Source organism: Schistosoma haematobium, chromosome 1, assembly GCF_000699445.3.
Source record: "Schistosoma haematobium chromosome 1, whole genome shotgun sequence".
NCBI lineage: Eukaryota > Metazoa > Platyhelminthes > Trematoda > Strigeidida > Schistosomatidae > Schistosoma > Schistosoma haematobium.
The window spans coordinates 36,819,009-36,834,933 of NC_067196.1; the positions used below are offsets into that span (position 1 = coordinate 36,819,009).

At 39.1% G+C, this 15,925-nt stretch overlaps 1 protein-coding gene across 2 annotated transcripts; it reads left to right on the forward strand.

The window, feature by feature from the left end:
* The first annotated feature begins 3,654 nt into the window (after nt 1–3,654).
* On the forward strand, nt 3,655–15,543 carry ZNHIT2_1 (Zinc finger HIT domain-containing protein 2). Of its 2 annotated transcripts, XM_051217424.1 has the most exons (5): nt 3,655–4,040; nt 4,081–4,338; nt 5,053–6,593; nt 13,580–13,889; nt 14,567–15,543. In XM_051217424.1, the coding sequence occupies exons 3-5, from the start codon at nt 6,542–6,544 to the stop codon at nt 15,261–15,263; spliced, it is 1,059 nt and encodes a 352-aa protein (XP_051073916.1). In that variant the 5' UTR covers nt 3,655–4,040; nt 4,081–4,338; nt 5,053–6,541; the 3' UTR covers nt 15,264–15,543. The 2 variants fall into 2 exon arrangements, with proteins under 2 accessions (XP_051073916.1, XP_051073915.1); XM_051217423.1 differs by having other exon boundaries at nt 3,655–4,338; nt 6,213–6,593; nt 13,575–13,889.
* Nucleotides 15,544–15,925: the final 382 nt, after the last annotated feature.

A 15,925-nucleotide genomic window follows, 5' to 3' on the forward strand; every position in this document is an offset into this window, starting at 1 on the left:
GTTCAGAACCTCTATCTATCCCTCTCTTGTTATAAGGAGATTCGTTGCATAAGATAAACCTTTTCTTCAACCGCATATTTTGCTGTTTAAAAAGTTACTGGTTCCCACCCATGTTATTATCGACTTTTTGACGATTCTTCCCAGTATCTTAACTACGACACTGGTAAGGCTGATATCTCTGTGGTTCGATTAAAGTTGTCTTAGTTCTGTTTTATGTACTGGAGTGACGACTAAATTCTTTTATTCTGTAGGTAACACACTTTAACGAAGTGACGTATTGAACATAGCAGTCAATGGAGCAGTAATATATTGTGCAATTTATTACGAGATTTCAGAATGTAGTTCATCCAGTTCTGTTGACATTTCTGTCTCTAAAGTGTCAATAGCCTTAAGTACATCGACTCCGTCGAAGTCCACAGTAAGCAGACGGTTTGTTGATTCTGTGTTTAAGTCTAGCTGTTCGTCTAAAAGACGTGTATAAATACGGTCTACCTCGTTATTAGTACTTCTCTAATAATATGCCTAATCCTAAAATTGTAGATTTGTAATGACATAACTGTTTAGTCTATAAGATCTTACGTAGAAGTCACATCTTCGTCTACACTAACTCATCGCATCTTTACGATTACCAATACATGATGGAGAACAACCTTAAGCCAGAGATAGGACAATATATTTAATATGAATAAGAGATATAAGATAGCATTCAACAGGGACCACGCCTGCAAGGTCGAACAATGCCATCCAATCAACCCGAATTAATTCAACACATTGTTCCCGCCATCTCCATCGTTGGGTTTTTCTTCGCGTTAAGTGTTAACTATCTATTTTCACAGTTGTCTCGTTTTCGGCTTTGAGGATTGCGTGGTTAGTGCCCAATGCCACTACACTACTCTCCCACCAGAACATTGTGATTTTGGTTCGATACTAAATTGAATGAGATTATCGCGCGCCGGTGGTTACTAAGATTAACATGAATCACCCAGGCATTGATAAGCTGAAAAATAAATCAAAAATGGGGTGACAACTGATCGGGAAATACATGTAATAACTTTAAAACATGTTTTTATGCTTAACACGCTTAAAATGAAAACCCACATGAACATTACTTATACAGCAAGTATAGCGAGATTATAACAAGGAAGAACGATATTTTAACAAATCACATTAAAATACATGGTAATAACATTTGGTGAATGGCTTCGCGTTAAATGTTAAATATCTATTTTCGCAGTCATCTCGTGTTCAGCTTCGAGGATCGTGTGGTTAGGGCCCAATGCCACTACAGAGGCTCCTGAGTGAAAAATGTCCCGAAATAGTTTTCCATTGCCTACGCTTTTTCTTGATAATCCTCTATCACTTAAGATTCACTCTCTTCGACAAATAAGTTGGAAATTCAGTGCTGCGTTTTTGTTCCGTAATTCAGGTGCGAGAATATTCTCTTAGGATGCTTGACTATAGATTGAGCTAACCACATTTCATGTATTTTCTGGGCTTCCTGGAATTCAATTGCACGCTTATTACTTACCGACCTGTAGCGTTCCATCGTACTTGTTGTTTTAAGGCTAATGGCAATGTTCCAACACATATTCTTTTGTTTTAATAAACGTCTTATATCCCAGTCTATCCAGGGATTACCACGCTTCCCCATTTTCTTTACAACTATCCAGAGTATAAAATGTTGGGTCACTTGATTGTATAACCGCCGAAAATGAGTCCAAGCTGATGCTCCTAAGTCGATTATACAGTTTTCAACCGTGGCTGCTGAGTTGATCACTTTCATGTCTGTCTTCCATATATTAGAATGGGCCAGTGCAATTGTTTGACAGGCTATCTCAGCCATGAACTTGAATAAGATTATCTCATGATCACTTCTCCCGAAGGGTGGGAGTAAAGTCATCTGGTTGGTACTATCACCGTGTGTGAAAGATTAGATCCAAGAGAAACGGGGAGCTTTGTAGGTCCTATCTACTGGGATCGCTAATATGCTGGCATAAAGTTAGGACAATTGTGGTTTCTAACAATCTGCAACTGCATAATGTTGTTGATGACCCTACTTCTAAGTATACGCAGTTTACGCATAGTGCATTAAAGTCGACTACCATAATGCTTTTGCCTCTACTACACCAGAGGAAGCCATCTACTACACATTCTGGACTGCGGTATACTACATGTGATTCAATATCTCACCGTTTACAATTCAGATTACAACACATCAGTTCACATATCATTAAATCATGTGTCACTGTCTCGACAGCTCATATAGCTAAGGTAAATTTCGTGCACAGGAAAACCACGCCCCCCCTGGGTTTAATCTGTCAGCCCTGCTGGAGGAGAAATCAATGTCCACCATTATCTTGAGCTCCACAGTTTTGTTTCGTAGGCTGTGAGTATTTGTATAGCACATCTTCATTTCTGTGAGAAGCTGTCCCCTAACACCTAGAGTGGTTTGGGGATCGTTTTGCTCCGAACATTTGCAGTGAGAATATACTTGAGCATAATGTTTTGTCACCGTTCAGCAGAAGCGAATGTAACATTTTGGTGGCATGTTTTCAGTATACTTTCTGAATCCACTTTTTGTCCCATTCTATAGAGCTTACAGACGCTAACTCCTGAAACAGCTCCTGAGAGTAGCTTGCTTATTAAAGACTCAATGTGGATGGGGTAGTGTTCAAATCGAAAATTTTGCTCCTGTTCGGAGAATTCTGATAACGTACGAAAAGTAACTGATCTGTCAGCGAGGAGTTTTACTTACGATATAGTGTCGGCCGCAGAGTTATAACTCTTCACTTACTTTTCTTTTTCTGAGCGTAAAGATAAGCCAATCATTTCTCACTTCATCGAAACGTGGTTTCGCTTTCCATAACCCCGTAATTCCCAAGTGAAAAAGACGTGTCCGAACCCTATCTGAGTAACAACTCCGTTTTTTTGACAATTGTGTTTTCCAGACGCATTGGATAACTCACAACTCTTTCATAGTCGGTTCGTAAAACGATAGTGTTTTAGTCAAAAATGTCAGTTTATTCATATTTAGTGAAAATGACCGACCACTTTCCTCGTTACCCAGTGCAACGGTAAATGAATCCCCAAAATAAATAGTTCTGTGAGTCTTTGACACTGATACTGGTCTTACTGGACGCACCTAGCTGAATGCATTTTTCCACACATCCGCACCATGTCACGAATGCATACGCCGTGCTACGCAGCCTGTGCAACTAATAGCCAGGCAAGACCAAAAGCTTTCCGACATATTGATAACCCACCAAATATGTCTTCGAACTCTTTCATTTCTGACTACCGATTTGTTTGGATTGGCATCCTTTTACTAAAAATGTGTTATGCATAAAGATATTGTCAAACTCCGAATTTCTGTGGCGTCTTCGAACTTATGGCATCACAAACACCACTGGGCACCACTTTAGTTCTTATATAAGTTCAGTTCCAACACAAACTATATACGCAACTCTCCAAAGTCAGAGGCGCAACATAGCGTAATAGACTGCAGGCATATTTTTCGCACCTTATGAGTAGTCAAATCCTGGGATTCGCTGTCGGTTAAGGTAGTACGAGTGACTTCTTAGAAGTCCCTTAAGCGAAAACCTGACATATTCTCAAGGAATAAGAATACTGCATTTTACTACAATACTACACTTCGTCGTTAACTATACCTAGGCTCCTACCTTGAGATATCGATGCTCACTAACTACCATATACAGAAGCCCGTTTAGCGGAAGATTCTCTTAGTCAGCACCTATCTTGACTGGCAAAGATGACGCAAATATCAATTATTATTCCGTTGATTATTAGTATTCACTGGAGCGTGTGATAATTGCAGCCAACTGATTAATTTGTTTTATCGTAGCTACTGAGAGGGAAGTATGAAACCATTTGGACTCTCAAGGACAACGCACGTAATCCGGCTTCTGGAGGTCACGGTGTAGGTAATCAAAGAGTGGCTAGTGGGGTGCGGTTCTGACCTTTACAAGAACCGTCAGCTGGTGGAATTCAGCTTTATTGCGTCATAGTACATCTTCCGTTTGGTATAACCTTCGTTAAAGCTATCTTAAGTTATATTACTAGACCTGTCTGTGATGATTCTGCGAAATCACAAACTCACAACATTTTGGTATTAAGGCCACTAAAGATTCGCGAGTTTTTCAGGTCCAGAATTTTTTTCAAAACATGATCAGATTTTTCCCAACATTGGATTTTCTTCCCGAATTTTACCGATCAGTAAACTGAACTGACACATCGAGGTGTCATTTTAAAAGTACAATCTACAACATACCAAAATTAACAAACTGTAATGACTTACCCGCACCAGTTTGGAACGAATAGGTTAGTGCAACATTAATGAGCATATAACCAAACCGATAAAAAGTGGAAATAATTTTTGATCGTTAGTTTAAGAATATCCTAACGGAACATATGACTATATGCATGCAGAACACCACTTTTTCACGTACACTTTCTTACAGTGCTTACGTATTTATTATTTTGTATCGTGCATGTAAGCTCAGTATGCGAAAACAGTTTTATTCTTAAAGTCTTTCCCATGGAGTCACTTGGTTTTGAATTAGTAACATAACACCTGATCGATCAAATTTCCCGCAATGCTGACACTGAATCGCTCGGTAAAAACGGTAATTATTTAAGCTGGTTTTGGTTTTAGTCCCGTGCAGTGCTTATTAAATTGCTCATTTGCGTTGATAGAACGTAACTCAACAGTAATTTCACTGCTTTTCTAGGTTTTGTCTCACTGGTATTCTATAAGTTTCTTATCTTGATTGTAACAAAAACAATAGCAACTTACGAGAGCTCACAGTACAAGATGTCCTAACGGTTTTTTTAAAATATGGGCCTAGTAATTTATGTATTTTATTTCTTGGAAGTCACTGGTCTCAATCCCAGTTGCATAAACCGGGGGAACTCCAAATCACAAAGTCCGCGAATTAACGTCAAGTTCGTCCACCTGTACTTGTTTACTAATTTGCTGGAAAGTTTAGAATCCCTGGTAGATCCTATATTTTGCCGACATCCTTCATTTTCTAGGATAGCAATCCTTTTTTCCGTGTCGATTACTCATATACCGAGGGACCTGCCATAACAAAAGTGTGCATTGCTCTATACTTCGACTAAGAAAAAAATTGTCTTGGGAAATGCCTATCCAGTCAAAACGAAGTCTGCAAAAAGTACTACTCATTGAGGTTAGAATCGGACAAAATATTAAAATTATTAAATTAAAACGCGTTTCACGAAGCGATCTTCACCGTTTTGATAAACTTAATGCACCTAACCTTCCAGAAAATTATATATTTAATGCCAATGCACACTATTGAGGATCATATCACATATAGACTAAGAAACAAGAAATGCTAGTCTTTCCATATGGTATCTCTTGGTCCCATCATTCTTGCTGTTAATAACCGAAAGTCAAAAGTCGTAACTTGAGAGACTCAATATGTTTATGAAAAATAAAAGCCACTGTACTATTTGAAATCAAGCTAAGTTTGTCACACAGTTTCTGATGACCGTCTAATTGTGTTCTGTAGTTATCAATGCCCTCGTCTTTACATCTTGTTGATTGAGAAACGCTTCAAAATTTGTGTGAACTTGGTAGTATTGTACCAGCCTGTACTATTAGACCGTTATATTGTTCGCTGGATTGTGGACTTGATACTTTCTTACCAAATTAGGATTGGAGGGTAAACAATTAGGAGTAGCTGGATAACAACAATATTAATTCGCAAGTGATTGGAAGTATGAAATGGTAGCTCATTGGTTAGGGCGTGTAACTTCCATGCATTTAGTCTCAGGTTCGGACTCCGATTTACTAACTCCTTCTGGGCTACCGGATAGGATAACTGCTCTTCACATTCAAAGCGTGGTTTGGACCCGAGAACACATTTTTTGTCAATAGTAGTGGTAATAAAGTAAAAGCATAAGCTGCTCTAAGCTTTATCGAGACAGCTGTAGAAAATCTAACAGGTCCATTATTATGTCATTAGTGGCTTTCGCTTTAAGATTCCTAACCTTCTTGCTCGATGTCTGGCTCTATTATTATTTTTGTGAATTATGGATTACATTTATTTGCAATGCTTGCACATGTAGTATTTCAGTTCGGTGATTTATCAGCTTTTTCTACCTCCATCAAATACTACTTCACGTTTAAAACGTAACTTCATGCTTGTTAAAACTCCTTTTCTTTGCAGAAAATTGCGTTTTTGTCTTCCTTCTGGGAAACAAATGAACGAATCCTTAGCTAATGGGATTATCAAACCTATGATTTGTGGTTTATGCAGGAAAACGTCTTCATATATCTGTCCTCGATGTAGTATTAATTATTGTTCACTGACCTGCTATCGAAATGAAGCGCATAAGGACTGCTCTGAATCATTTTACCGAGATTGTTGTATTGAATCACTGCGCTGTACCTTTTCTAAGAAGTCAGAAAGATCACACATGAAAGAAGTGTTAAGGCGTGAATCATGTGCTTTATCGGATGACTTCCAGTTAGCAAATGTGAAATTTCAGGTAGACAATGATTATACAGATGATAAGAATGAGAGTATTGAAGATGATTTGCAAACTCGGTAAGCGTTTCTTGTTCTTTTTCATCAATAGTTTAGTTAATTTTAAACATGATTTGTTACATGAAAATATTTTTTTTTTGTATAAATAGGAAAAAAACTTAACATTTCTTGGATTTAATTATATTAAAATTATATGACTTCTGTCATGTTGACAGGTTGTCCTCAAGATCACTAGAAAATTTCTGCCTCCATTTGTGCATCATATAAGAATATGAACATACCTGATTGCAAACAAAGATTAGATCACGGACCAAGCGTTTTTGAATCGGGATTATAAATTAGATTAAATGGGTGATCCAATCAAAACCCAATAGATTGAAGGATTTATCAGTAACATAGCATTTGGATTTGATTATTAGATCATTAAATTTGACTGAACATTTAGTAATTCTAGAAATTTTGATTGGGATGCCCGATGCGTTTTTATGCAATCGTTAGTAGGATGAATGCTTAAACGACCAAGTTCGTACCAAGTTTTGCGAGAAATCAAAGTAACATCGGATGCAGTATTCACCTGCAATGTGATAATACGATAGATACTTGCGTACACATTTGGGTTTAGATTTGGAAAATACATGCATACAATTGATCCTTCTTGGCATTCGATAATGGGATGAGGGTTTGCTGCGTTTGCGAAATTCCTACTTATGGTCAGTCAGTCCACATTTTGTGCATATTTATTTTTATTGAGTGGACAGAAACGAGAGAAATACCATGCCCCATAGTTCCATCAACTAGTGGAAGTCCTTGTAAAGCGACGTGAATTAGAGTCGTGGACATCACACGTTCGATTTGGGCTAGGAAATTTTCGCGGATTAAGCTTCATAACAGCAATAGTGCGGTCTGAATGAGAGATTTTCATCAATAGGGATTTGGTTGTTCGATCATTTTAGTATCATTCTTAAAATTAATAATATGGCAACATTCAGTTGTGTTATCTTTCAACGTAAGATTGGGATCTGACTCGATTCTGCTTAAAATTCTGGTACAAATATCTATGTGTGACGATTGCACTCCGTGTACAAAGGTAAAATATTTAACTTGTTCATCAGAAAGTGAACGCAACTTGAAACTCCGCATTGCTTATTAACAAATGCTGCATACGAAACGAAATCCTTTTCAGGTCTCTTAACAGTTTAAAGACAATTACATCGCAAATTGAATAAGGGAGTCTGACCAGTAAACATTTTTGTTAGTTTTCGTACAGTAGAATGAAAAGAAAGATCGTTGGGTTTCTTTGCCAAGGTAAGGTTCGAACACTTCATGTTCAGCTTCTCTAAGCTTACGAATTAGAATTCTCACAGAGAAGTGATCATGATGGGAAAACTTAACTTGGAAGGTGTCTTCATACCTCTTGAACCATGATTCAAATGTGACACCAACACCAGGATCAAAATGAAACTCGCTCATTATGTTGGTCAGTGATTCGGTAGTCGAGCCCCTTAATTCGGACACACGTACTGAATTTTCTTGAATTGACAACTTCTGTACCATCATTTCGACCATTTTCAAATGTGATGCTTGAAATTCTTTTTGATGATGCTGCAATGTAGATTTAAGCTGATCATATTAGGTCGACATTCTGGAATTTGTTTATTTTTACGTGGGTTTGACAGAAATATGTCGCCAGAAAATGTTGTTTCCGGCGGTGTCCGTAATCTGATACTGATACGCGGTGTTCTACGCATTAACCCCTCCAACTGACTACTTGGGCAAGTAAGGGTATTGGATTACCGAACGAAATCCACATACATACCACTTCTAATGGCCATCGGTTGACCTTCTAATTAGGCTAATTCTGGTTGGCTCTCCATTTCACTATACCCGATATCAGTATTGTTTACTCATTAATTAGAACTAACCAAAACGTTTGCGTATCTGGGTAGTTATATGGATGATGTTGGTGCCTTAGTAGATGAGATCAATCCAGTAATAACAAACCAGTTGAATTTTTGCCAACCTAGGCCATCTTTCGAACCGTCATGATATCAGCAACGTCTAAAAACTATCAGTGGGAGCGGTTCACTTCATGTCTTTTCCGAGTTGAGGATATTCGAAGACTATGCTCGATCAACGTTGTCTCCAGAGGAGTGCTGATATCCAATCGCAACACCATGTTAGATATGTTAAGGTCCTGGAATGTATGTTCGATTGCAGTGACGTCTATTCCGTTGGTGTTATCTTGAAATAACAACTTCGGTAGTTTGGCCATGTTATGAGTGTCATCCCAGGTTACCTCAAAATACACTTTGTGTCGACTCTTAGGTCGGTTGAAAAAAAAACAGAGAGGTAATCCCTGTAAGATATGCCGTTGTGATGAGATGGATGTATAATAAGACTGGAATCTGTCAGTTCGTCACGACTTAATGATTAGGGTCTTAGATGTAGCACGACTCAGTGGCTTGAAATGTTACCATGTATACTTCAGAATAGAAGCCATTAGGTATCCTGGTGTATTTTCCTATTGTGTTATTCATCAGTCAGTCAGCTACAACGTAGGACCAGGCACATATGTGCATCGGTCCAGGTTGCCATACCGCATCAGCGCAACAAGATGCACACTGGATTCATAGAAGTGGTTAGGTCAAAGGTGGTAATATATAAGAGAAAGTTTGCATATAGAGATATAGTACAAGAAGAAAGAATTAGTTCGTGGAAAGAAAGATATGAAGTGACTTTAATCTCTTAGTTTAAGGGAAGACAGGGAATGTATACACCGACGCCATTGTGATCGATTCTGAGTCATGTCACCAAGAGTCTCCAACCATTGGTTACGAAAGTCACGCGGACCCCAACCAAGTAGTCTGCATCTACCAACATGGCTCAGACTAGAGGTTAGTGTCTTCAAGCACTGATGCCACGTTTTGGTTTGGCCGCCCCTAATTCTCTTCCAACCATCTCCAACACCCGTTAGCATTGCACGTCGTGGTAATCGGTGTTCAGGCATACGTAACACGTGGCCCAACCATCTCAGTCGATAAAGGTCAACAACCTCATCAACTGATTTACCATCATTCCCTAATACCCTGCGTCTAACCTCACTATTAGTTACCCGGTGATCCCAGCAGATGCCAGCAATATTTCTAAGGCGTCTGTAGTCAAATACTAGTAGCTTACGGGTGTCTTCTACTCTTAAAGGCCATGTTTCGCTGCCGTAAATTAAAACAGAACGGACTGCCGCGCAGTATACTCGTCTTTTTATTGATAGACGGATATCTCGCCTTCGCCATAGGTGACGCAAGTTGGCAAAAGCCAATCGAGCTTTTCGAATCCGTGATGACATTTCGTCCGATATCAACCCATTAGGGCTGATCAGACTTCCAAGATAAGTGAAGCGGTCGACACGCTCAATTACTTCACTCCCTATCCTTAGTTCAGGTGTTAACGCAGGCCAGTCCTGAAGAAACAACTTGCATTTAGAGGGTGAGAAGCGCATTCCAAACATTCTGGCATTGTTGCTTAGTGCTAACAAAAGACTCTGCATTTTGTCAGCGTCTTCACTAAACAGGACTATATCATCTGCGTATTCTGAGTCGATAAGTGGACCTCCTGGAAGGAGATCAATACCCGAGAATTCAGTAGACGAGAATGTTATTCCCATCAGTAGGTCTATGATGAAGTTAAACAGAAATGGAGAAAGTGGACAGCCTTGACAGACATCACTTGAGGTTGCAAAAGCAGATGACAGTTCGCCATAAGCTCTGACTCGACTAGTAGTGTTCGAGTAAAGAGCCTTCACAAGGTTTATGTACTTCTGGGGTACGCCTTTCAATGACAGACACTGCCACAGAATCTCGCGGTCTACCGAGTCAAATGCTGCTTTTAAGTCGAGAAAGACCACCATTGTCGGACGCCGATAAGTATGCCTGTGTTCTAGAACCTGACGAATGGTGAATATGTGGTCGATGCAGCCACGACCAGGTCTGAAGCCAGCTTGGTTCTCTCGTGTTTGCAGTTCACGAGTCTTAGTTAGGCGTCTGATATTTATCGAGGCTAGTATTTTAGATACTATATTAGTTAAACTAATCCCTCTGTAGTTTTCACAGGATGATTTTGACCCTTTCTTATATATTGGGACGATAAGTGATTGTGACCAGTTAGATGGAATAACGTCTAACTCCCAGATCTTAGCTAAAATATTAGTCAACCTAATCGCTAAAATTGGACCACCATCCTTAAAGACTTCTGGAGCCAATCCATCTGGACCAGCTGCCCTTCCTCGTTTCAGATTAACTATAGCCTTTTGAACTTCTGCTAGAGTTGGGGGACCTACTTCAATGTTCCATTCACACTGTCTGGGAATGGAGGGTAGTTGTAGAGTAGCTGAAGGCCAGCTGAACTGTTCTCTGAAATGTTCCGACAATCGTTCTAAACGTCTGGACTGAGAGCAGATGAGGGTGTCGTCTTTTTCCGAAATAGTCTGACTTACACTTGACTTATTAATCCCAGTTTCTTTTATTAGTCTGTAAAGCTGTCTTGTGTTCCCTATGGCCGCCGCCTTTTCCATCTCTTTTGCTTCCGTTGCCCACCACTGCTCACAGTCGTTTCTTAGACTTTTTCTTAACCTAGATCTGATTTGTTGTCACTCTTCATCATGTTCGGAACCTGATGGGACGAGTTTGCGAGAATCCATCAGTGTGATAGACTTTGAAGAAATCCACTGGTTCTTTGAAACTCTGTGGTTTAAGTCGCTAATAGATGTCACTGCTGCTTCCACAGCTGCTTGTATTTCATTCCAAGCAACATCTGGGTCAGCCTCGTCTTCAGAACTACCTAATCGTGACCTCAGTTATTCCTGGAACCTACTTTTGGTTTCCTCGCTACTCAGTTCGGTTCTAATGGGTCTTTTTACTGTGGCTTTTTTGCGTCCAGTGAGGCGCAAGCAGATGCGTGCCCGTATTAGGGCGTGGTCGGAGTCCAAGAAGGTACTCCACAATGAGCGACAATCTTTTACCGACCCTCTCCAACGATGACTGATGGCAATATAGTCTATTTGAGTCCATCGTTGGTTTGGTGTAGGGGGTCTCCATGTTAGACGATGTCTCTCCTTATGCTTAAAATTTGTGTTTGCTAAAAATAAGCGATTGTCTGAGCACAGTTGCAGCAGACGGTCACCATTATCTGTTCGCTGTGTCGGAATACTAAAATATCCACCTAAATGCCTTTCTGTTTGATTTAAGCTACCTATCTGAGCATTAAAGTCACCCCCTACGAGTACTATGTCTGAGCGTTTAGCTTTCTGAAGAAGTTCGGACAGCTTTCTGTAAAATTCATCTTTCACATCATCTGAGTTGCAGTCAGTGGGAGCGTAGGCAGAAACGACGAAAAGGCAACGACGTGTGTCCCTATCCTTCCGAGTTTTTACGGAGCCGTTTAGCCGAACAGCACATAGACGACTGTTGACGGGGATCCACTCTAGCAGTGCTTGTTCCGCCCTCATGCTTAGTGCTATGCCTACACCTGCCAGTCCACGAGAACTGGCCATCGGGCCACCAGATACACGTAGGGTGTATCTCGTTGGCTCTCCGTTTTGCCGAGGTGAGGTCAAGTGAATGACCACACTGGAATCCTGTATGCGTGTTTCGGAGACACAGCATACATCAATGGAAAGAGACTCTAGGGTTTTAGCCAAGGAAGCCTGCTGACCGATTTGACATAGAGTGCGTACGTTGAAAGCTCCAATGTGTAGTTCGGAGCGAGGTTTCAGTAGACCTGGGACAGAGTTTTGAGCACTAGAATCGTTGGCTATGGTGACACTTGAGGAAGCCGAAGGAGGAAGTTTAGGGTTGAAAGTCGATGTAGGAGGAATAATAGGAATTGAAGAGGAAGGTTGATTATGAATACAGTGGTCTTGGATGCTGTTAGAGGTATGAGGGCGGTTATCACTTCCCGGTTGCCCACACCGTGGAAGGGTTCTTCTGGAGGTACCTGAAAAGGAAATTGGATTAGAGGCGGTCTCAGTGACCTGAGAGCGTGACCGCAGTGCCCAAGGGACAACTGCTTGAGGCCGGTCGCGCACGGCCTTTTTGTGGAAGGTTTTTGACGTGTTAGCTCCGTTCTTCAAAGGGCCTTACCGCCGGAGACGGAAATCCGTGAGGTAAGGTGAGGTGCGCATTTTTAGGGTCGACCTTTTCTAACCCCACCCCTCCTTGTGGGAAGGCAGCATCGCTGCAGATGCTGGTTGTCCGAGGGAAACACCTTACTGCTGTCACACCTCTAAACAGTCAGCAGTACGACTTCGCCTTCGGACCTTGGGTTTGTTGCTTTTAGTCTTACCGCTCTTCAACCGACCTGTCTGACATGGTAGGACCTTGAGGAACGGTTGTTCCAGCCAGTATAGCTCGGTTGCTTGATCATGATAGGCAAGCCCGACCACCACGTCAAGGTAGCAACAACGGTCGGTGCGATGAATTCTCTTAACTAAAATGTGCTTCTCTCAACTAAATTTTTAGTTATTTATTTGTTATATTACTCTTTCCTCCTATTTCTTCACAATATTATAGCTTCATTTGTGTAGTACATCTTGTATATTCTCTATTAAACCACAGTTTACATGCACCGTAAATAAATAAAGCGCAGTTGTTCTATCATACGGGTAAAACAATGACTTAAGTCTCCTTACGAATTGCAATAACATTTATGAAGTACAGGACAAACTACACAGCAATCGCCGCTTGTTCCGTACAGCTATATCCTCCTAGGCTGGTAAAACCTTCAAGACTTATCCAGCTTCACGTAATAATAAGTATAGGCTTTTCAATTCTAAATCTCTTTAGATTATTTGAAAAATTTTCAACAAGTCTAATGCTTGAATTTAATGGAGGGATCAAAGTTACATTCCTCTTAATTTCATTTATTGCGTACATATATTACGTAATAGCATTATTGTCATTCAACGTTTTCTTAATAGTAGGTTAATTCTTATGCTTTGAAACTAAAGTTGTTAATCGGAATAAAAACTTCGGAATGTTTTTGCTTCAGTTTAGGTGATTTAAATTTGGAAACCGAAGATGTTGATGTCATCTGGTCATGTTTGACCCTGAAAGAAAAACGAGATTTCAGTAGACTTATTCAGTCAAATGCTATCGTTCATTTCATACCAACATGGACTCCTTGGTGGTTAGAGCAAAAACCAATTATTGAAGAAGTAAATCAACAGAATGTTTCAGTGGACAAATCGCGAACCTTACCTAGTATTCAATCGTTAAGTCAACTTTTACCATCCGGAATATCACCTCACCCTTCAGTTGGGTATATTTTAGCAGATGTATTATTGGGATATGCTTTTGTTATGAGGTAAGCTAGTAACATCGAGTAATCCAATAAAGTTTTATTTAGCTTTAAGTTTCCACTGATTTTGTTGTCAAAATTAATGTTTCCTTGTATTTTATTGGATTTGTGTATGTCTGTTAATTAACTGAATAAACTCTAGACTTGAAACCATAGTTACTGTATGATCCCATAGTACTGTCCAAATGAATGTCAATCAAGCATTCTCAAATGTTTATGCAATGGAATGACATTTCAGAATTAAATAGAGTAAGACAAAAAGCCGGTTGCATTAATGCTTGTCTAGGCTAGAAACAGTTATTTTCATATTATTGTCCTTGGCTAACTATAACTGTAGTAAAACAAAGAAATCTCTCCGTAACAGGTATTTCTGACGTTTCAGAAACTATTCTAGTTATTGTACCTGTACTTACAATTAACAATATATATACACTTTGATCAAAGTTAGTGATTATTGTGACTCATTGATCTAGTGGATAATGAGCTGGCATTTTAAGCGGTTTATTCTAGGTTTGAGTTCAGTGTAAAGATTAATACTGGGATCCAAATATATTCAGGCAAAAAATCTCAAACAAGAAAAAAATCGTTCTACTCCTGGCTCGTTTATCAAGAAATAGTTTTTTAAAAGGAATTTTGTGTCCATCTACTCTCTGTGTATAAATCATTTTTTCTATTTATTAAAGATTTTATAATGGTGACTACATGGACTTAATCGATGATGCAGGAACTCTTCTGTGTAATATAGTTTTATCATTCACAAACTCTCAGACTACTTCAGTCTCATCACTGAATACTACTACTAATAATAATAATTCACCAGATTATTTAAAGAAAACAAGAATAATTAGAAGACAGAGTGGAAATAATCCAACTCATCAAATATATAACTGTATAAATGAAATTCTTGCCGCAATTCAATATAAACTTATGGAGCTAAATTTACCTTGTCATCCTTCAATTATGATACTATTGCTTGAAGATCTTAGTCATTTATTAGATAATATTGGATTTTGTAATAAAGCACTGAAAGACGTGAATAAATTAATAGTGAATTTCAGGAAAACTCTACGGGCTGTAAATTCAAATGAAAAATTACGATTAAAAGCAAATGTTGCTCACCATAAAATAGTCTTTCTTCAAGCTTGCCTTGATGATAACAATCAATTGGCTAAACGTTGGCAAACAAATGTTTTACCAAAATTATGGAATCAAATATCTAATGAATTAATCCAACGAATTAATGATATTGAAAACTCAAGTACAGATAGACGTGATGAAAAATCTGCTGGTCCAAATTGGCGCAATATTATTCGAGATGAAAATGTTTACAAAAGTTCTTATTGTCGTACGTTAGTCGAGTCACTTGATACTAATAACTAAATGCTTCATAATTTCTTGAGTACCTGTACATAATATACATATTTTAATATTTGCTTATGGCAATAAATCTAACATTTTATCAGCTTGGTAGAAGTTTGCTACTACTTTGATAAAGTGGTTGAGGTTGCCTACCATGACGACAGAGTTGAGGTTTATTGACAGGATCACGTGTACCATAACTTCCTAGCATACCAGAGATGTAAAAACCTCAGGTTAGTCGTACTACTGACCATTTTAAGGTGTAGGGTATTTCCCAGTGATGATCACCACCAATAATCCGTTCTCGTAGGTGAGAGATTGTGAATTTTATTTTCCTGAACAGCACGTTACTATTGTCTTACGAAATTACGATGCTGGTAGAAGTTAACTCAACAGAATCGATAGCTTACTGGTTTCGCGCTTGCTAAGTCATAAAGAAACCTTACGTCTAGTCATAGCGATTGATAGTATCAATTGGACAGGGAATATCTGCTACTCAATATACATTAATATATATCTGAGACAACTGAAATTTTGCAAATGAAGTATTTACTGTATGGTTTCACAGATTTTACTGAGAGATTCTGTAATTTTCTATTCAAATACGTTTGGTTGCCCCCACTGGTGTTCTCGTTCACTACACTAGTACTTAGGCAAATTCAAGGAATATTATCAGCAAGTAA

Bases quoted from the DNA above. Each gene is read 5' to 3' on its own strand.
- ZNHIT2_1 (XM_051217423.1), top strand. From the start codon at position 4,307: ATGACTTACCCGCACCAGTTTGGAACGAATAG. The intron at 4,339-6,212 runs GTTAGTGCAACA...TTTTCTTTGCAG, and splicing joins CACCAGTTTGGAACGAATAG to AAAATTGCGTTTTTGTCTTC. The intron at 6,594-13,574 runs GTAAGCGTTTCT...TTTTTGCTTCAG, and splicing joins GAAGATGATTTGCAAACTCG to TTTAGGTGATTTAAATTTGG.